General features: G+C 38.2%; 1 protein-coding gene across 1 annotated transcript in view; it reads right to left on the bottom strand.

Moving 5' to 3' along the window:
• Positions 1-23,119, bottom strand: part of Stat4 (signal transducer and activator of transcription 4) — a 95,651-nt gene that overhangs the window by 2,447 nt on the left and 70,085 nt on the right. Inside the window, exons 14-21 of the mRNA XM_048808198.1 lie at positions 22,570-22,614; positions 9,945-10,028; positions 6,901-6,999; positions 4,529-4,664; positions 2,947-2,996; positions 2,611-2,705; positions 2,033-2,169; positions 1,519-1,710 (exon numbers count right to left, since the gene is read on the bottom strand). Coding sequence (XP_048664155.1) covers positions 1,519-1,710; positions 2,033-2,169; positions 2,611-2,705; positions 2,947-2,996; positions 4,529-4,664; positions 6,901-6,999; positions 9,945-10,028; positions 22,570-22,614 — 838 coding nt within the window. The remainder of the gene's footprint in view (positions 1-1,518; positions 1,711-2,032; positions 2,170-2,610; positions 2,706-2,946; positions 2,997-4,528; positions 4,665-6,900; positions 7,000-9,944; positions 10,029-22,569; positions 22,615-23,119) is intronic.

Raw genomic sequence — 23,119 nt, forward strand, 5'->3', positions numbered from 1 at the left:
AGTTTTTTTTTTTTTTTTTTTTGGCGGGGGGAGGTTTTGTTTTCTTTTGTATGTTTTTTTTTTTTTTTTCTTTTTCGGTTGTTGTTTGTTTCAGAGAAAATGAAGTCAGGTGTCAGGAAGTTACAAGACAATGTGCAGAGATTTTGTTACTATTGCTGAAGATTTTCCCCTTTTAAATTTTTTATTAGAGACAGGGTCTCTCTGAGTTGCTTAGGGCCCTCACTAAGTTGCCGAGGCTGGGTTTGAACTCAAGATCTTCCTGCCTCAGATTACAGGCGTGTGCCACTGCACCCGGCTAAGATTTTTACAGGTTATATATGCAGTCATCCCTTGGTATCTGTGGAGGATTGGTCCCAGAAATCCCAGAAGACATCAAAAACCTTGGATGCGCATGTTCTTTTTTATGTAAAATTGTATGACATAGGTATATTACCTACACACATCTTCCCATATAGCAGATTGAATGCTCTGATGTTAAATAATTGTTATACTTTATTGTTTAGGAAATAATGACAAGAAAAGGTCTGTATATGTTCAGCACAGATGAAATCTTAAAATACAATTTTGATCCTTGGCTGCAGATGCAGAAACTATGGCAACAGAGGACCAACTGTACTTTCATTAAAGAAGCAGAGTGGTGAACTTGCCTTATAATTATATAGCTAACAGTGAATTTTCTTTCATGTATTCCATAAATATTTACTGAATCTCTGTTTTGGCCAGGTACTATTCTAGGCCCTTAAGCTATGCCTGAAACAGTAGGTTAAGAGAGCAGGGATGAAGCACAGACCCCGTGTTCCCTTGCTGGCATACAAACACTCTCTGTGTTGTAAGATTATAGTAAGGTGAAAAATATAAAATGTATAAGCCCTTGGGTTCCTCTGCAAAAGACTTGCCTTACTTTTTTTTTTTTTTTTGTACCAGAGATTGAACCCATGGGTATTTTACCACTGAGCCACATCCCCAGCCCTTTTTATGTTTTATTTTGAGACAGGGTCTCGCTAAGTTGTGTGAGGCCTCATTAAATTACTAAGACTGTCGCTAAGTTGTGTGAGGCCTCATTAAATTACTAAGACTGGCTTTGAACTTGCCATCCTCCTGCCTCAGCCTCCTGAGCCTCTGGGATTATAGGTACGCACCATCACACCTGGCTTGCCTTACTTTTAAAAGCTTTTAATCATTACCTCCTCTTCTTTTCCTTTTCCTGTCAGAGAAGGGAAGTTAGTATCATTCCTATTTTATGAAGGAGAAACCCTTAGGAGAGGCTGTGAGAAGCCCTGCGGCAAGGATAGAGTCTGGTTGCAGATACTAGTTACTACTCTGCTAATGTCAGACAGTCTAGCAGACTCTCTTCAGTAATCACTGAAATACCACTTCATTTCTAAGGCTTTGCTCTCCACATGCCCCTTAGATCTTGCAAAGATCAAAATAAACAAAGATGAGGAACTTCATTTACTTTGTTCTAATATGACGTTATTTTCCAAAATTATAAGAAGAAATAAACAGAAAGAACCTTACCTTCGCATGGCTGGGAGCTGTAGTGTTTACCAAAGGCTTTGTCTTTGGGAATGTCAGGATACAGGTACTTCAGAGGGTTTTCTGGAATGTTTTCAGCCATAATAACCTTGTAGTCTCGAAGGATGTCAGCAAATGGCAGGGCAGACAACCGGCCTTTGTTGTAGGGTTCTACAGAGTGAAATCGTACTTCTCCTGAAAAACCAGAGATCAGAGGAATATTCAGTTTACTGCAGATGTTCTTTGTGACGGTTCCTCCTGCTCACATTATCTTCATGGTTGAAATACACACCACGCCTTCTGCAGTTGGGACAGTACAGTTTGTACATGTGGTAGAGTGTGACCATACAGGCTTTCAGAATTCATGGTATCTTGTTCTGGGACAACTGCACCAACCAACGTTCAAACTGACATTTGATAAACAGAGCAATACACCATGAACTTCTGAGAACTGAAATGCCAATAACCAAACTCAAGAACACTAAATTCACGTGAATCAACTGTAGTGAGTACATACCGTTTTCAGAGTGGTCCACCCAGGTGAAAGTTATTCCTCCAAGATGGCTTTCACTGAATCTTAATAAAAAGGTCCCAGGCATTTTGTCCTTGAGCAGGAGCCGTTCCTTTTCTTTGCTAACGAAGCCCATGACATACCTGAAAACAGAAGAATGCATAGTTTCAACTGATCATTATTGCATTTGCATTTATTTTATTCATAAAGAATAGACCTAAAGTTTGTTTTTTTTAACATTTATTTTTTCAATTGTAGTTGGACACAATACCTTTATTTTATTTATTTATTTTTATGTGGTGCTGAGGATCGAACCCAGGGCCTCACATGTGCTAGGCGAGTGCTCTACCACTGAACCACAACCCCAGCCCTAAAGTTTGTTTTATGCATAATCAAAAGTCAATTGTACCTGAGATACTCATATTCAGATATGCATATTAATACTCTCTGAAGATGGTAAGAAATTACAAGAATTTTTATTTATGTGGCACAAAACATGCTTGAAAGAGAAAGAAATGGAAACAAAATCAGTAAGAATAGAAAAAAGAACTTAACTCATATGGACAATATAGCCCATAGCTCACCCATCAATCCAAAGAGGAAGAATGTGTTTCTTAATCAGGTCCAGTATGGCTTCGAGCCATGTCCAAAAGGTAAATGATTTACCAGGTAAGTGTTCCTATTAAAATAAATAAGCATATTAGGACAATGATTATTGAAACAGTACAGTGACAATGAAATAATAATTCAGGTTCTCATTTTCCAATAAATATTTTCTTTAAACTGGACAACACTTCCTTAAAAAAAATCATATCTAGCAAATCTTCAAATCCCCAGGTTTTATGGAGGCTTAGAGAGAAGCATTACTTTAAAAAAAAAAAAAGTATCTAAATGATATTCCCCCCATCCCCAGTTTGTACCTTGCAGAACTTGGCCCAGGTGAGGTGACCATCACTGTAGTTAGATTGGACTAAAATGAAGAAAAAATGATTTTTAAAAAATCAAACAATGAAACTCTTCAATTTTGTGCTCAATTTAGATGTTTTTCCCTCCCTCTCAACATTTCTTCACACCTGCAATGGGTTTACACTTTACAGTTAGGTATGGTACAAATATATCTCCCTCGCTCCTAAGAAATTCATCATTGAGGAAAAAAGATTTTTGATGGAGGAGCTAACAATAAGTTTAAGCATCTCCATGAATGGACCAGAGGGAAGGAAGGAAGCCACTCTAGGAAGTGAAAATAACGTAGGTCAAGGCGTGGTGGACATGAACGTGGCTCAGAGAGAGGACAGGAAGAGCAGCCTAGTGCCAGTGAATGAACTTTATGAAATAAATTTATATAAATTAGAGGTGGCCATATTATCAGAAATCTAGCTTATTAAGATGGAAAAGAACTGTCTAGAAATCCATGAGGCAACAGGCAAGCATCAGTTGTTTTGATCCAGAGCAGTGAAAGGATACCACTTTCTACCTGAATTTTTAAGGAAATTATACTTACAGATAATTTGATAAAGAACTGAAAGGATATGGTTGCTGTCTGTACTACATAAAAATATTATTTACTCATTAACAAATATTTATTGAATGCCTACTATTGCTGTTTAAGAATTAAATAATTCTTAAAGGATACAAAAAGATATTTGCATTAAATAAATTTTGTACTATTTCCCAAAGTCCTGACTTATTTAAATATCTATTGATAAGATAATAGATGCAAATGGTAACAATCCTGCTTCACATGTCATACTTAAATTTGCTGCTATATCTGTGCATTTTGGGCCCTTCTTCAACTAGAAAGTCATACAGATCCAATTTGAACTCTTTTTTTTGGTATAAATGTGTTCATTCTTGACTTGTCAAAGTGCAGATATCTTTTAAAATTCTTTTAGACAAAGCTTAGACTATAATCAGTACATGTAATACCAGTGAAGCTATTTTGCCAACTTTAGAAATCTCAGGCAAAGCCGAAACTTTCTCAATATGCAGAATTAAATTATTACTAGGTGTTTCAAATTTTCTATTAAAGTTTCCTGTTCTTGTGAGGGAATCAGTCATTTTCCAGTTGGTTAATGTCAGTTGAGATATTAACATGAAAGATCAAGGCATCATTAAGGCTTCACATCATCTTCAGTAGAAATGGCTTAATAACACTTGGAAACTGGTATGTAAAATGGAAAGGAAAGGCTTTTGAACTGGCCCTTCCCTACCTAAGACTTGACTGTATGTACTAGCCTTGGAGTGTATCAGTCACTTGACCTCTCCTCTGAACTTTGGCATCCTCATCAATATAATGAATAGAATAATATGGGCCTTGAAGAACTTTTGTGGGAATTAAAGATAATACAGCACTTGTGCCTGGCAATATAGTAGACACTCAATAAACTGTAATAATCATTAGTAGTAGTAGTGGTAGTAATATCATTCTGGTTCTTTAAAATGCTCAAGTGCCAAAAAAAAAAAAAAAAAAAAGGCAAAGCATCTGTCTCTACCAGTTCTCACCTGTAAGCTTCTCTGCCAGCATATTGAGTTGATCTGAATTAAGGCCACGACCGACATATGATGAAAACTGCCAGCTCATCACTTCCAGGAGTTGACTCAAAGTGGCAGATGGAGGATTATTAAAGAAAACCAAGTTCTGAAATAGAGTTGTTATGATGATTATAGTTGTTAATTACACTGAACACATTGTAATTCAATATATGGAATTCCTGATTTGAACTCTAGGTCAACTAAGTTAACAATACAGAATGAAATTTTCCTTTGTTCTTTTTTTTTTTTTTTTTAAAGAGTGATCTTGTTTTTTCCTAAAGGGCTTTTTGTGTAACATTATACAAGAGTTTCATCTTTCCTGAATCATTTGGTATCTCTTAATTTTCCCTGGACTTTCAACTATCAATCATATTAGACAAGTGTTTAACACTGTTCCAACAAATAATTGGACAGATACTCTTTTTAAAATAATCTTAAATGAAATATTTTATATCATGTTTTTAAGTTGGCTCATCATGAGTAGGCACAAGTTATACTTTGACAAGACCAGTCATCCCAAAGTACAAGAAACACCAGAAGTCTCAGGACAAGGAAAGTAATCCTACAATGTGGAGCTCATGATTAACCTCAGACTCCTGTTTTATGGATAGTATAGTAGTCTTTTCTTATTTTGCTCTAGATAGGAGAATATTCTCGATGATCAACTAGTGATGAGGTTGTTTGTGCCCCAAACTGGGTCAACAATAGAACATAAGACCTCATCCCAGATTATGGGAAAGCAGATAGGTGTGAAAGGCAGGTTTTCCAAGAAGAGGAGAAGGGGAAGAATTGAGAACTGTAGTGCACCTGGAGGAGGTCATAGGTGAACATGAGCTAAACTGGGAAGCAAGGAAAAGATCCAAGAGACTCTAGGAGGTGGTAATGGAAGAAGATACAATATCCAACAAGAAAGGGGGATAGGAGGATGGGGAAGGAAGAGAAAGAGTTTCTAGGAAGGCAGTTTCCTTGCACCTGAAAAAATGGACAGAGAGCCAGAATATAATAAAATAAAAGTGTAAGAGTTTAGGTTTCCTAGCAGGCTAGAATTAAGAAATCCAATTTAATTGTTCAGCTGGGTTTGTAAGCAGGCTGTGACTTTGTTGGAGGAGCTATACTCGCCCTCAGTCTCCAGATTCTCAGGCTGAACCGATGTAATCTGGGAGAGTTGGTGGGATGACTGAGGTGGCTTTCAAACAGAAGCCTCTAAGCGAACCGAATGTGTTGCTGTGCTGTGAGGCTAGAGGACAAGAGTTATCCCATCTCTCCTCCTATGCCCTGGAGTTGGAAGAAATGAACTCCTAGAGGGGAAGGCTCTAGTGAGTTCTGGTCCCTTCTCTTCAGAGGAAGGGACCAGAACTCACTAGAGTTGAAGCCATGCATATGGAACTCTCTGCAGCCTTCCTCCGGGCAGTCCATCTGTCTCAGATGATAGCGCACCCAAGGCTCAGGAGGAATAGGGCTGAAGAATTCTCCATATTAGGAACATTGGGTTGAAGGTGAAGAACACTTACAGCGAACCTATTGTGGCTTTGTTCTTATTGCTGGGATCTATTGTGAACAAATCGATTCCTTTGGAGGGAACATTTGCTTTGAATTAAGAAGAAATGTTGTTATTTACATTTGACCTGTTTTCTGTAGATCTTGGTGGTTTCCAGACAACACACTGAGGTTTAGTGAGAGGGGCGCAGGGGAAGTGCTAACTCATCTTTTGTGCCAATGCCTCCTTGGTTTTCTTGAGTCTATAGTGGCGCCTATAACCACCAGATGGCACTAAAACCCAGCTTAAGCCTGGGAGGGATAAAATCTCTATAAAATGGACTCAAAAATTTGTGCTGTCAGAGGATAGTTAGGCTAGATTGATGAATATTCTAGGGACTTATTTGGAAACCAATTCTCTAACTTCATAGAAGCGACTGTAGGTAAAAGGTGGGGCCAGAAGACGCTAAGGAGATGAGATAACAAATTCTGACAGCAGTAGGTTGTAAAATTCTAAGGCAAAGGAGCTTCCCTACAGTCTAGTTAACAAAGCTGTAGGATGGCTTTTGAACTCCGTGATGCATGTTGTTGGGAGAAGACCAGCCTCTCAGAAGTGACCAATACCTGTCTGTCATTTTTGCTAGCCAGAACTCTCTCAGGGTTCAAGTACATCAGCATATATTACTTTAAATATGAAATGAAAGGAACTATGAAACTATAAATGAGCAACTCACAAACACCTGCCTTTGTGGACACATGTGCATGCATGCACATAAACAAATACACCACTTTTAGACAGATGGGCTTTGTTGACAATAAAACAAATCAAATAGAATGAAAAGAGGCAAAAGGAGTGGAAAAGCTACCTGGGAATCATTGGTTGACACATTGTACCAAATGATGGATGCCCACGCGTTAGGTAACTGGCTGACATTGGAAATCATCACCACAGGTAACGAGCTGGTCTGGTTTTAAAAAAAAAAAGTATTACAGGTGGTCCTACATTACATTGATCTTACACTTGATCCTCCAAAGACCCATCTAGTCCACCCCACTCTCCCAATTCCGATGCTCATGTTGGCGGATCACTAACATGACCCCTGAAGGCAGCAGAACTTTTTTTTTTATTGATTGTTCAAAACATTACAAAGCTCATGACATATCATCTTTCATACATTTGATTCAAGTGAGTTATGAACTCCCATTTTTACCCCAAATACAAATTGCAGAATCACATCAGTTACACATTCACAATTTTTACATAATGCCATATTAGTGACTGTTGTATTCTGCTGCCTTTCCTATCCCCTACTATCCCCCCTCCCCTCCCCTCNNNCCCCTCCCATCTTCCCTCTTTACCTCATCTGCTGTTGTTCAATTCTCTCCCTTCCCCCCCCTTTCCCCTCACAACCTCTTATATGTAATTTTGTGTTACATTGAGGGTCTCACTACCATTTCCATATGCTTTCCCTTCTCTCTCCCTTTCTCTCCCCCCACTTGTCTCTATTTAATGTTAATCTTTTCCTCATGCTCTTCCTCCCTGTTCTGTTCTTAGTTGCTCTCTTTATATCAAAGAAGACATTTGGCATTTGTTTTTTAAGGATTGGCTAGCTTCGCTTAGCATAATCTGTACTAATGCCATCCATTTCCCTGCAAATTCTATGATTTTGTCATTTTTTAGTGCTGCGTAATACTCCATTGTGTATAGATGCCACATTTTTTTTTTCCATTCATCTATTGAAGGGCATCTAGGTTGGTTCCACAGTCTACCTATTGTGAATTGTGCTGCTATGATCATTGATGTGGCAGTATCCCTATAGTACGCTCTTTTAAGATCCTCAGGGAATAGTCCGAGAAGGGTGATAGCTGGGTCAAATGGTGGCTCCATTCCCAGCTTTCCCAGGAATCTCCATACTGCTTTCCAAATTGGCCTCACCAATTTGCAGTCCCACCAGCAGTGTACAAGTATACCCTTTTCCCCACATCCTCGTCAACACTTATTGTTGTTTGACTTCATAATGGCTGCCACTCTTACTGGAGTGAGATGGTATCTTAGGGTGGTTTTAATTTGCATTTCTCTGACTGCTAGAGATGGTGAGCATTTTTTCATGTGCTTGTTGATTGATTGTATGTCCTCCTCTGAGAAGTGTCTGTTCAGGTCCTTGGCCCATTTGTTGATTGGGTTGTTTGTTATCTTATTGTTTAATTTTTTGAGTTCTTTGTATATTCTGGATATTAGGGCTCTATCTGAAGTGTGAGGGGTAGAAATTTGTTCCCAGGATGTAGGCTCTCTATTTGGCAGAACTTTTGAGCATGTATGAGCCAGGGATGCAGGAAGAGCAGGAGTCCTTTCAGAGTGCTTAGGCAGCTTTCCTAACATCTTCCTTGACATCCTATAAATATCTAAACTTTCTCATGTCACTTCTACAACTGCAACTAATTAGAAATTCTATTGATTTAGCACCTGTCCTCTTTCTTGTTGCATTTTAAAATCTGAATTTAAATTTACCTCTGGTGAATCAGTAGATTCAAATTACCATCTAACACCTTATTATCATCAGTACTAGGTGTGGGAGATTTTATTGCACAAGGTTGAGAGGTAAGGTATAATAAGAGCTGGAGCTGCCTGCCTACTGCTGCAGAACTGAATTTAGTTCTATTGGTAAAGTGATTTTCTACCTTATGGAATGAGCAGGCTTTCACAGACTAGCCAGAGAGACTAATCAATTTACAGCAATCCCTTCCTAATGACAGACATCATATTCCTATGGGCAGTAAAATACTCAGTTGAGGAAATTAATAGTTCATGGAAACAGGTTTAGGGAAAGAGAAGAGGAAGGAGCCTGTGGAAGATTTACAAATGTGTTTGCATTCATTAAATAAAAGAGCAAAGGCAGAATTCTCTTACAATACACTCCACCAACCTGATCATATCAGGATGTGTGAAACTGTGCTTGTTCATTCATGTACTAATTTGCTCATTTTATTCAACAAATATTGAGCATCTACCATGTGCTAGGTATGGTGCACTGACTAAGGTGTACAAGCAAGGCTGTGTCCTGCCTTCAAGGGGCTCATAGTCAACCACATTCAATTTAATACCCAAAGTTTTATTAATTGTGTCTTTGGATTCTATGGTCACTGTTAGAAGAGGATCGATCAAAAGCAATGTATTGCCAATGTTTTATTGTTTTTCTTGTTTACTGTGTTAGATAAATCTTCCTTCTAAGACATTTTTATATAAAATTAAAAAAAATATATCACCACATGACATGGTCCAAGGACACGGACTTTGTTTTATGCTTTCCACTTGGTATTTGTGACTCAGAAAAATCCCAGAAAACAAACAAGCAAAAATGCAACGTAGGCAACAAATTATTCAACACATATTAAAATTCATAATCCTATGAAACTTTGTCATTTATATTTAACCAGGATAGCATTTTTTAAAAAAATTATTTGTTCTTTTTAGATATACATGACAGAAGAGTACATTTTGACATATTATACATACATGGAGTATAACTTAGAATAAGTTGGATCCCATTCTTGTGGTTGTACATGATGTGGAATTTCACTGTAGTGTATTCGTATATAAACATAGGAACTTTTTGTCCAATGTCACTATCTTTCCTATTCCTATTACCCCTCCCTTTCCTTCATTGCCCTTTGTCTAATCCAATGAACTTCTGTTCTTCCCTCTTTCCCCTTATTGTGTGTTAGCATCTGCATATCAGAACAGAATAACATGTTAACTATTTAGTGAACATTTGACATATTGCTTTTCTAAAGTAAAACAAAAATAAAAGGGAACTACTAAAACCTAGAAAAGATAGAGCTTTCACCTACAATGCTGAACAATTACTGCAAATATTACTAGTAAATAGTAGATATTTCTTGAAACACCTACCTCCAAATCGATGGTCAGGCCATAGAGGCAGATCTGTGTCTCAAAGGTTATGGAATGAAGCTCCTCAGTCACCATGTGACAGCCCTTAGGGAGAAACAAATACATTATCTTACAAAGGCATACCTACTAATATTAGACCTATTTCTAAAAAGTAAATAAACTTCAAAGTAAACTTCCCCAAACATTTTCTATTGTTGAACATTCTCTCTTATTGTTTTAAAAGTTATATGCAGAGTTTGAGAAATCTTCATTTCTACAAACAGAATGATTTTAAGTCTCCAAAACAACATAATTTCTGGCTTTTAAAATCCAAGCATATTTTCATCAGTTGAAATACAGACAAGTTGTTCTTTATTTTAATTTTTTTAAATTAGTTCTTTTGATTTACCAAATATTAATAAAAATGTGTGTGTGTGTGTGTGTGTGTGTGTGTATAGAGAAGCAACTTCTAGTGTTCTAATGAATTTGTTTCAAAAGAAAGCAAGATTTTCTTCTGGGTTAAACATGCTAGGTGAGATATGTGTGCTATTCTCTGTTTGCTCTGCTAAAATAAGAGTTAGAGTTTTATTCACTTTCTAGTAAAGCAAAATCATAATTTGGATCCCCCAGTGAGAAGTAGGAGAATAAGGAGTGAGGGTGGAAGTAAGAACCCTGGGGTTGGAAGCACTGGCTGCTGAGGCTGCAGATAGAAGAGGCAGAATAGGAAGTGAGTGAAGAGCCCCAGGCCATGTGATGAGGCCTCCATCCCTCTCCAGCCTGGGTTTACCTTATGGAGCAGAACAATCAGGAGAGGCTCTGCAGTCAGGCCAAGCTGTGGACAGGGGTGAGGTACCATGCCCCAAAAGAGGATGATTCTATGAAAGTTCATGGTGAAGCTCTTGCCTACTTCTCTGATATCTGGACTGCTCAGGGTGAGGCTTAAAGCCTCTAGGAAGGACATATTTTAAAGTGGATCAGACCAAGAAAAAATAACTTATCCGTACGGCCCTTTGGGGGGTCCCTCTGCCATGAAACAACCAGGACCCTATATTCACTCTAAAGTCTACAGTTCCCCAAATGCACATAGAACTTTCAGGCAGCCTTTTAGTGCCCTTAATTTTAAACAGCAAGCTAACAATCATCAGACATTTGACAAAGACTGTCACATGAAAAACAGATGAAAAATTTTTTAAAAACTCAGAAGATAATGAAAAAGATAAGAGTTATGGGGGCTGGGGTTGTAGCTCAGTGGTAGAGCACTTGCCTAGCATGTGTGAGGCACTGGGTTTGATCCTCAGCACCACATAAAAATCAATCAATCAATAAAATAAAGGTATTGTGTCCATATACAACTAAAAATATATATTTTTAAAAAGACAAACTATAATAAAAATGAATACTTGGCTCAGTTTCAACAAATAAATGGCAAATCAAACAATTGTAATGGGTAGATATTGCCTGGATACTACTTTGCAAGAACTAATCATAAGAAGGCCTTTTCTTGACACAATGGAGAAATTTGAACAAGCAAGGTCTGATCAAGGAATAATTTTAAGGAATTATTATTATTATTATTACTATATTGTGATAAGGGTACTGTGTTTAAGAACTTTATATACTGCTGATACTTTCTGCTGAAATATCAATGAGTAAGAAGCTATATTACTTGGAATTTAAAGACATATAAAAAATGTTTGTGTATAGGAAAAAAACAGATGAAACAAGATAGCCAAAATGTCAATTATTGCTAAAACTAGATGTTACGTAAATGGGAGTTAATTGTATTTTATATTTTTATGTATATTTGAAAATTTTCATGATAAGTTTCTTAAACTGCTTTATAAAATTATGTAACAAATGTCAGTGAAGCAAGAATAGGAAACTATTAAAAGGTACATTCAGAAAATAATAACAAATAATTTAAAATGTAAGAAAAATGAAGATAGTAGAAGAATTAGAAGGGAAAAGAAAGTAAAATAAAAAAATGGAAAAATGAAAAACAGGATAGAAAAGATAATAAAGTCTTGAAGTGATTTTTTTTTAACATTTATTTTTTAGTTGTAGTTGGACACATACCTTTATTTTATTTATTTATTTTTTTGTGGTGCTGAGGATCGAACACACAGCCTCACACGCACTAGTTGAGCACTACCACTGAGCCACAACCACAGCCCATAAAGTCTTAATATATGAACTCCAACACAAACAGAAGTTCCAGAGAAAGTGGAGTGGAGTAAATATAAAAAACACAGCCAAATGGTAATTATTATACACTATGTATGGAAATTAGTGCAATCGCTTTGGAGGGCAATTTCTCAATATCTAACAAAATGCAAGATAGACATTACCTACACATATCAATTCTTGTCACATGTACATAACTCAAAGAATTTCTTGTACTCAGATCAAAAAAGGCATGTAGAGGAATGTTAATTGCAGAATGCTTATAGTAGAATTGTTTACAATGCTAAAAGTTGTTCATCAATGGAATGGCTAAATATGTTGTGCATATTTGTGGAGTAAAAAGCTGAATTGAATGATCTAGCACAACATGAATCAGCTGAGGGAAGGGGTCTCTGAACTGTTGAGCAAGAAAAGCAAATTGCAGTTACTATATATTAAGTTGTCATAATTACAGTAAAGAACAATACAAAGTATTTAGGGACATATTCATTTGTAGTTCAGTTTAAAAACATTCTTGGGAATAATAAACACCAAAACTGAAGACAATGGCTACCTCTGCATTGGAGCTTGGTGGGGAAGAGAGGCAAAGGGCCACAGAGGAGCACCAGCTCGTTACCTACATTTGCAAAGCTCGACTTTTAAAAGCTAGTTGATGGGTTTTCATTTTATTGTTTTTATATGTTTTGACATGATCTCCATATTCTGTTACAAATAAATAATATAATAAAATTTCTCAACTCAAAAGAAAATGAATATTTAAATTGGAAGAGTCCCAGGAATGTCTAGCACCGCATTGTTGTAAAATTTCAGAAAAACCATTGATAAAAGGAAAACTCTAAAGGGAGTACAGACCAGTTAAAGAATCAGAATGCTAGGGGAGCAGAAGGCAGTGAAAGTGTTTTAAAAATTCTGAGAGAAAATTATTTCTAGCGCAGAATTCTATATCCAGCCAAGCTATCTGGTAAGTGTGAGTGTAAAAAGCTTTTTTAGGAAGCAAGTCCTCAAGAAACTTTGTTCCCAACTACCTTTTCTCTGGAAGCTACTGGGAGAGTAACTTCTCTAATAAAAATTACAGTAAACTAAGGAAAAAAAATTCCATCATGAGAAAGGGGATGATAGTAGTCTCCTTAGGATAGCCATGAAAGGAAATTTAACAACAACAACAACAACAACAACACACACACACACACACACACACCAACCCCCACCCCCCCAAACACCCAAACTATCTACAGCTGTACAACAGAGTTAGAGGGCAACCAGCCAGGACTGGAGCAAGAAGATATGAGGGTCCAAGAGAATATAGCCACGAAAAATAAAACGATACAAGATTGACATGTTTGTACTCTGAGGAGTTGCCTAGTTCTGATGGAAAGTTTGGGGCTACATTAATGACAGGTACATAAAATTACTCAAATAAAAAACCTGAGGCAACTATTAAATCCAGAGAGAATTAGAAGCAATATAAAAGTAGAACTATAATCATTGCAGGCTACATGACTCAGTCATTAACGCTTTTTTATATATTGTAGTTATGTAAACACTGGACATATTAATGAAACCAAAATATGTTATATAAAAATATCGTGGAGATGGGGAGAAATTAATACATATTTAGAGTTCTCAGAATTATGGCTTATTCTTTTATAGAAATAATTCAGGAGTTAAAAATGGGAATTTTTTTAAAAATCAAGAAATATCAGAATTAGCATGCATGATATTTACAGCTCAAAAATGAACACCTTTGGGCTGGGGTTGTGGCTCAGCAGTAGAGCACTAGCCTAGCATGTGCAAGGCTCTGGGTTTGGTCCTCAGCACCACATAAAAAAAAAAAATGAAATAAAGGTATTGTTTCCAATTACAACTAAACAAACAAACAAACAAAAAACACCAAACAAACAAACAAAAAAACCCCACTACCACCTCTGAGGGGGGTTTGGATAGGAAGGTGTGGGGGAGAAATCAGAGTTTTTCCCTGATGAAAATCTTACAGAACTTTTCTATGCCCAGGGCCAGTAGCATTGTCACTATCTAAAAACTAGTTAGAAAAACAGGACCTCTGGCCCAGGCTTAGTGAATCAGATTCTGCATTTTATCAAGATGTTTGGGTGGAATTGGGGAAGCAATTATTCTTGATAAGATGTATCTACATTGTACTTAGTTTTTCAAAAGGGATGTGGGAAAGTTTGAGATAGAAAGCTTAAACAATTTAAAAATAAGCCCTGGAACATGTGAACAAAAGTGAAATTATCTGAAAAAAGTCAGGGTGGAGTTGGAGGTGGCAGGGTCACCTTGGAAGAAAGAGGGTGCTAATACTGAATATGCATCCATAACAAGTCAAGATTCACTTAGATTAACTTTGAAATAATAAACTAGTCAAATATAAGTGACAGTGAAAGATGATATAAGTAACAGTTACGGCAGAGAACTTTATTGATAATGAGAATGTTAACCTTAGGGTTTGTTATTGAATAGTAAGTACAGAATGAAAAACTCTCCTCTCCCTCAGGCCAGATCATGTGGTACACTTTATTGCCTGCAGATAGTTAGACTGAGTACAGTGGAATCGCTTTTTTTCCTACTGGGTAAGTAGAAAGTTATGTATAACGACAACTCTGCTTGAAAAAAATCCCTTAAAACATATTGTTATGTTGTTATATTAGTATATCAACATACCAATATCCTTCCCTTCCTCCTCCCCACACAACATTGAAATAAATTTCTTTCTTTAATTGAACATGAAATAAAGTAGCTGGTTTGTGTTTAGGCACCAAGTTGAACAACAACAAAACAAAACAACAAAAGTACCATTTCTTTCTTTTCTTTTTTCCAGTACTAGGGATTGAACCCAGCAGCACTCTACCACTGAGCTATATCCCCAACACTTTTTTCAAATTTTGAGACAGGGTCTCAAACTGGTGATTCTCCTGCTTCAGCTTCCAGAGTAGACGGGATTACAGGCACACCCCATGTGCCTGGCCACATTTTTAAATAATAGAAAAACCTCCCTACCCTATGGGAAGGGTTGCCTACACCATGCAAAGCACTGAGACACCTGAGGAATCCACAACTTCCATTTTATGTTCACTGATGGGTGGTGGACAGGTGCACAATATTAGAGAGGCTTCAGGCAAGTACACAGATGGAGACCCAATACCATATGTTTAAATATTTAGCCATTATAAATCAAGTTAACAAACTATTAAAATGAGGTCTAACCTCTCACCTTGACACAGCCTTCACATAACCTAATTGGCCAGTTTTAGCTCTTCAGAGTTCCACTGGAGTATGGCAGCATGGGTAGGGCATGGTCTTTCTTCACCATTGCTCATTGCCTGCTCTTCCACTTGTGTGAAGAGACTCACACAACAAGGGTGGCTTCTAGGCTTCTCCTTTTGCTTTGAAAGTTTGTATTGGTGGTACCATCTGTGCTGGGCAAAGTAGACCTAGGGAGAAAGCCCTTCAGTCCCTCATGGTAGACTTGAGGTTTGGGGAGCAGAGAATGCTGGGGTACTGAACTCTAGGGAAGCATTTTACCTTCACCCCCCTTCAGCTGGAGGAGGACCAAAGGAAACCTTTTTGTGTGTGTGTGTGAGGTCTCATAATATTGTGATATCATATGAAATGTATAGTTAGTCTCTGCTCTAGTTCCTGGGACAGAGTTTCTAAGACCTTTGTAGATAGGGGCGCTAGAAGAATTTTTTGTTCTAATAGTTGGTCTTTGATTCTGATTCCTGAAATAGACCTCATAATTTCCTGAGTATCTGATTCAGAGCTTCTAAATCCTTTGGGATTTTCCGGAGTGATAGCAGTTTCTTTTCTTCTGATGAAGTATCTCTTGGGAGCTCCTGGATATACCCAGCATGGGAGTTGGATGCCAGGGGAACCAACCATGTGATTAGAGTATTGGAACCTTCAGCCCCACTCCCTAACCTCTGAGGTGGTAAGGGGCTGAAGGCTGTTAATCGACCATGACAATGATGTAATCAATCGTGCCTACTTAATGAAACCTCCTGAAAAACCTCAAAGGACAAGATTCCAATCTGAATTGCTTCTGGATTGCTGAACATGTGGATGTCCTTGGAGGGTGGCAAGGCTGGAGAGGGCATGATGCTCTGTGTCCTCCCCACAGACCTTGTCTACTCATGCCTTCTATCCAACTATTCATCTGAATCCTTTGTAATATCCTTTATAACAAAATGGCAAGTATGAGTGTTTCCCTGAGTTCTTGAGTTCCCTAGCAAATTAACTGAATCTGAGGAGGGAGTCTTGGGAACCCATTTATTGCCTATTGGTCAGAAGTACAGTCACAGCCTGGGACTTGCAATTAGTGTCTAAGTAGGGGGTATTCTTGTGGAATTGAGCCCTTAACCTGTGAAATTGACATGATCTCCAGGCAGACAGTGTCAGAGTTATGTAAAACCTAGGACACCCACTTGGTATCTGCAGGAAACGGAGTTATTGGTGGGGAGAAATTCCCCACACACATTATGGTGATTAGAGTCAAGACGTTTTGTACTGAGAGTGAGAGTAGGAAAAACAGAATGATAAGGTTCCTCATTCTAGCCTCTGCAGTCTAATTTGTGTGATTAAATATACATGAGATCATCCATGGTGGGTAATTTCCTCAGCTCTTTGAGTCATGACACCTGTGCGTTCCCCTTCCCAACATCAGGGTCTTGAGGTGTGTGAGACCTCAGGCTTCCACAGACAGCAAAGACACTCAGGGCTGTCTATTGACTTTTGGGAAAGACTTCATGCTTTACAGTCACCTTATTGAACTAAAATGTGGACAATGAGAGTTTTTCTCAGTGATTCAGACTAATTTCTATGTTTACCTGAACCCCTCCCCCTGATATAATTTTGATGCACATTTAGAATAAAATCCAGCAAAGAAGCTGACATTCAACACATATGACTAGACAAAATAAAAGGAAGCCTTGTTAATTTTCAAAGCTTCCATGGCCATCAATCATAATTTTCATCATCTTCTCAGTGCAGTCCAAGCCAAAGACACTATTACATTTCACATTCCCAGGTCTATCCCTTACAGATTGGGAAATATCATGCATAAGTTGTACCCACTAATGTCTATATTAAAAGCCATTTGGATCATCTGAGATGATTATAGATTTGAAATATCTGTATTTATGATAATTCTATTATATGGTACTAAATATTATTACTGAATCGACTATATAGTACTTCTACAGAAAAATACCCATTGCACAATCTACTAAGAAAGTAAAAAATTGGCTCAACGACTTGACCTGGGCTCTACCTGGGGAAAATACACAATCTGATGACAGCTATGCCTAGATTTCACTGTATTCTTTTTTATTTCTCTGTTCACTGTCACCCTGGAAACCTAGAATGTATAAACAAACATTTAAAAGAAAATCTCCACTAAGAAAAATGCCTTACTCTTTTCTTAACGAGCCATAATCTATATAATGTTGCACATGGGGCTATGTGGTATAGAAAACAATTAATATCCATTTATCAAATCCATTTATCAAATATTTATTGAGCACCTAGTATGTGCTAGACACTGAGATAGACGCAGGAAAACAACAAGAAAGGGGGAAAAAGTGATACGATCACATGAGAGAGAAATTATAATCATAAAATCACAAGAAATGATTGGAAAATAACTTCTATGCTCAGCCTGTAAAATCATGGTTTTGTAAGGATGATGTTGTACTCTAAAAAGGTTAAGTTTTTTTTTTAGTGTTATTCTAGTACCAATTTCTGTCTTAAAGTGTTGCAACTCCTTCAATTAGTTAAGAGAATTCAGCTCCCTGTGAAATGCTTGGGCTGGTTGGGGTGAGTTGTGTCTCTGTGTTTGAGAACACTGAACCTTGAAAGAACATCTGTTTGGCTATTTTGTTAAATGAAACTCAAGTCACCCAGGCTTTACTAATAGCTTCTTTGTGCTTCATGACTTTCCACCACATGAACAAAATCACCTAACACCTCCGTCTGTGGCTAAAACTGTCATTTATCAGTTAAAGCCCACTGACAAAGAGAAAACTGGAGAGACTGCAATCCCAGCTTCCCTATTCAAACAGTTTTCACATTTCAGCAACCACTCTCTAGCCGCTCCCTCTGTGATAAGGACCTCTGGGGGGAAAAGGATATTTGCTGGGAATGTTTATTTTATAAGATAGACTAATGGCTTCAAAGTCTGGTCCTTTGCTAGGTGATGGTACTATTTCTTCACTGTAACTCTTCCCAGGAGAAAACAATGGTGGGAGAAAAGGTGGTGATAGCTCACTTTGATTTTGCGATAGGCGTGCTGGGAAATCCTGAAGCAAATTCTTAAAATTAAATCCATTATAACAATCTAAAACTCTATCCTGTGCTGACTGTAGACTCTTAGTCAAAGGGGTTTCAGAGACTGTCTAAACCAAGGGGTCTCAAATGCTTTTTGAATCTTGGAATGTATGCTTGAAAGTAAAGTTCCATCCAGGTTCCCATCTGTAAAATAACGCATAAAATAATAAAATTGCCCCAAGAGAAGCAAAGGTGAGGGTTCCAGAGCTCCCCCATCTCAACCCACAGGTGCGTCCTGAGGCATCTCTTTGGTCTTTCTGAATCTTCTGGGAACATTATAAGGTTTGGAATGGTGACCCAGGGGAAGTGTCTCACATCTTGGTATGTTCTCAATCATTTAAGTAGCCAGTCTGAGCTTTTACACCAGAAGAGCAGAACTGAAGAACCCAAAGTGTGGGTGTGTGTGTGGTGGGGCCCGGGGCGGGAGCACGAAGGGAAGTTCAGACACGAAATTTCATAAAAGAAGCACACAGAAACAATGGTCTGAAATTTTGGGCTCTCGGAGCCAGAAGAGGGAAGTGCCCTGAGATCCTTGAAAGGGACCAGGTCTCCAGCCAAGGACGTTGGCAGGTGATCAGAGGAAAATGAAGATCAGCAGCTGTCCGAAGTACCACCTTTTAGAGCCCAGCTCTCTCTTGGGGAGGGGTAGCGTCTTAAGCAGCAGGGAGGGCAGATCATTCAAAACCACAGCAAACATCTGCCATTTTACCTGGTCTTTACAAAACCCCTAAGAAGTATAAGGTAATCTTAGCCCTGTTCTGAAGAAAAGGAAATGGGGACAGAGAGGGGGTAAGTGACTTGCTCAAAGTCAGACTTCTGGGAAGAGGCAGAGCCCAACTCTGGTGCTGTCTCAACTACCCCACTGAGGTCCCGATGGAAATCCAAATAAACAGAGCCATTAACAACATTTCCTAAACAATGAACTTTTTTCTAAACCTGGCAAAGGTTATATTATGCAGCAGTTCTGATTTCTAAACTGGTGGGGAAAAAAGGTAGACATATGGTGAGACAGATGGGGTGGGAAAGGCCAAAGAAGGAGTCAAGGGAGGGACAGGAGGGACAGACTGCCATGGCTTGAATTTTGGCCCTGTTACTAATGGCCCCTGTCATCTTGAGTCAACTGATCACCCTGAGTAATGTTGAGTAACCTTGACTACTGTGTGCCTCTGTTTCTATAACTGTAATCAATGTCAGACTAATGGTACCTAATTCACGGTATTGCTGAAGAGTTACATAAGTCAACATTAGGGACACTCTTAGTTCCTAGTATGCAGGAAATGCTATGGAAGATGTGTTAAATGAATTCTTAGCAGGCTCTGTGCTCCTGCTGTGGTGCTCACAGATTAGCAATAGCAATTTTTTGAAACTTGAAAATTAGGTTATGATATCCTAACTTCTTGTTTTCCTGAAATTTGTTCCCACAATCCCTGATCCAATGGCTTTATGAACCCCACTTTATTCCAGCTCCTCCCCTATTTTTTCCTTTGGCCATCTCTGATGACCACTCAAGTCCCTGGTGCTAGTTCATTTCTATCACACATTCTATGACGAATCATCTATTCCTACAGCACATAAAACAATGTTCAAGCCTGTGACTTATTTTAAATGTACCTTGGAGTCATACTAAAATGCTATCAATAGGGGGAGCTCAAAGAATAGTTTTAAAACACAATGACACTGCTTTAGCAAATCTGAAAAAATAAAAAATGAAGAAGCAAAATCATTTTACAACTGTACGATTTTGATATTAATCAAAAAATAAGAGGAAATAAATTTAAAGCAATATAAGTAGACAGTGTTACTAAGGCAGTAGTTAGTTTTTCTCTAATAGAAAATGACTTACTTAGATTTCCATCTCTAGGGAAATCCAAGAAAAGATTTTGATTTTACATTCATGAATAGGACAATGTACTGCAAGAGTTGAGCTATTTAGACATTCCATTTGGATTTGTTTTGCTTAAGAAAAATTCAGAATAATTGTCTTAGTCTATTTGTGAATAATAAATATTCAGGGATGTCAAGTTGAACGAAATGTTAAAACTTTGGTCAAAATTCAGTGAGGTGTGTGAAATGGACTTTTATTTATAATGTGCTAATGTTTAATTAGGAGGTTTAGATAAAATTTATGGGTTTGAATAAGGTGGGAGGAATGTCTATTATTATTTGTTTCACTAGAATATCTTCAAACTTGGAAGTCTGCTCATGTGGTATCTGTATTGTTAGAGACCTGCTTGGGGCTCTGTCTTAAGCACTGATTCTACTCAGGAGGAAGACTAAGCTCATCTGTGGTGGGGTTGCAATATTTGGGAAGTGATTTTTAAGACACAATTAAGGGAATGAAGAATTCTTAGAGGGAAAATGGTGGAGCATTAAACCTTTTGTGATGGATCTTTATGGTTTTGTGGGAGTGTGATAGATTGGATGTCATCAGATGCTGGATTTATGAAGTGCTTTTCTCCCAAATAATTCAAAGGTCTTTCTCACAGGAGCTGTGACTATAAAACCAGGAGATTGGATCTGTACAAACTGCCCCAGAAATAACCCTCACTGCTGTATAACCGCATCATGTAGGTGGTCTTACATATGCAGTATCTGAGCAGGGAACCCTAGGGGCTACTCTCCTGATCTCTTAGAGGAAAAAAAAAATGCAATATTTCTCTACCAGATCATTTTTCAAAGATCACATTTTCAGTCACTGCCAGAGCCTGGATTCAAATGCAAGTTTCCTACTTCCAAATACACAGGCATAGGTACAAGGCCCTAGTTTCTTGGCCAACTCGGCAGATGACTCCAGGGTACCCCTTCCAGTTCAGGATGTGACTGCTCTGTCATCTACAAACTTGAATGTAAGTACTTGGACTACAGTGTTTTCCGCCTTTATTCCATTTATCTCGTGAAATATGAGAGCAAGGTGATAAATACCACAAAGTAATAGGATTGTTTTTCACCTGTGAGTTTTTACATAATATATCATGACTTTTGAGCTTTACCTCACATCTGAGGGAAAACAAATGATTCTAAGATATTCTGCCATAATGGAGGACTGACTAAAATTATGGCACACCCATAAAATGCAATGTGATTGCAACCAATTTAAATCATGTTTCCAAGAGTATTTCAAGTCATGGAAAGCTGTTTACCATATACTGCTATGTCAAATAAAAGGCTATGAAACATTCCCCGGGCTGCACTGAGAACTTTCTCTTCCTCTTCCCATATCAACTGCTCCAGGAGCTCACGGTGCAGACATGGCCAAGTCCAAGAACCACACCATACACAACCAATCCAAAAAATGGCACAGAAATGGCATCAAGAAACTCCGATAAGAAAGGTATAAGTCTCTTAAGGGGGTAGACCCCAAGTACCTGAGAAATATGTATTTTGTCAAGAAGCACAAAAGAAAGGCCTGAAAGAGATGCAGACAAACAGCGTCACGGCCATGAGTGCATGTGCCCAGGCTCTCAAGGCCCTGGTAAAGCCCAAGATGCCAAAGGATGCCAGCTGCAAGCTTGCTCGCCTTGCCTTACTTGCCCTTCCCAACCACAGGAAGCGTGCTCATGCCCCCATGGCCTGGGGTGGTAGGCTCTGCTGGTTAAAGGCCAAAACCCAAGCCCAAGCCAAGAATCAGGCTGCAACTCCAGCTCCAGTATCAACTCTGGCTCTGGGTCTGGCTCCTGCTCCCAAGGGTGCCCAGGTCCTTGTGAAGACTCCACAATAAAAGTCTCTACAAATGTGAGGACAGAAGTACTGGTTTGACCCCTGAGCCTTTGTCTATGAGGACTAGTGTCCTCCGTGCTGTTTGTACAAATAAACCCAGAGACAAGAAAAAAATAAAAGGCTATGAAACCATGTATGTGATATATTTGCACAGTAATATACACACAAACACCGGAATGATATGTACCAAAATATTAATAGTTGTTTTCTTTGGAGAGTGTTATGATCTGCTATTTTTATTTTCTCCTTTCAAAAAAAATCCCATATTGTCTGCAATTATAATGCTTTATGTTTATAATCAGAGAAACATGGATTTGATTTTACATAATATTAAGGCTTTTAAAGCTTTATAAAAATAAGATATAAGTTCATTTCTTAGAAAAATTCTGTAGGAGGAAATATTTCCTACCTCATTTCCTTTACTTCCAGCACTGGACTTCATTTCCTTTGGTTGCTTTGTAAAAGAAAACAACAGTGTTTAGTTGGAGAAATACCATCAGTTGCATACCCAGTCAGTCAGACTCACTATCATCATTTTTTTGGCCACAGTTTTGACTTCTAGAAGTGTTCTCCAACTCACTGGAACCTGACTTAGCTGCTTAGATTCTACAGAAAGTAACACCAAAAACAAACACCAGTTTAAACTTGTGTATGCAAATATCTTTATGTTAACCTAAATTTTATCTTTCAGAAAGTAGATCTCCTGAGACTGATTCAGTGGAGCCACAACATTCAGGTGAGATCCTCGCTGGATGTTAATAAACCAGAGGAGCAACCTGTTTCTGGCAAGAAAAAAAAAATAGGGCCTTTGGGAATCTAAGAAACTCTGCAAAGAATTAGAAAGAAGACAGGAAGAGAACTCTAGGTCAAAAGGAAGTGGTAAAAACAAGAAGCAACAGGATGAGGCTAAGTTGGAGCTTTCTAGACATGCCAAGACAAACCTCATAACTGCTGTACCC

Source organism: Marmota marmota, unplaced genomic scaffold (assembly GCF_001458135.2).
Source record: "Marmota marmota marmota unplaced genomic scaffold, marMar, whole genome shotgun sequence".
NCBI classification, from domain to species: Eukaryota; Metazoa; Chordata; class Mammalia; order Rodentia; family Sciuridae; genus Marmota; species Marmota marmota.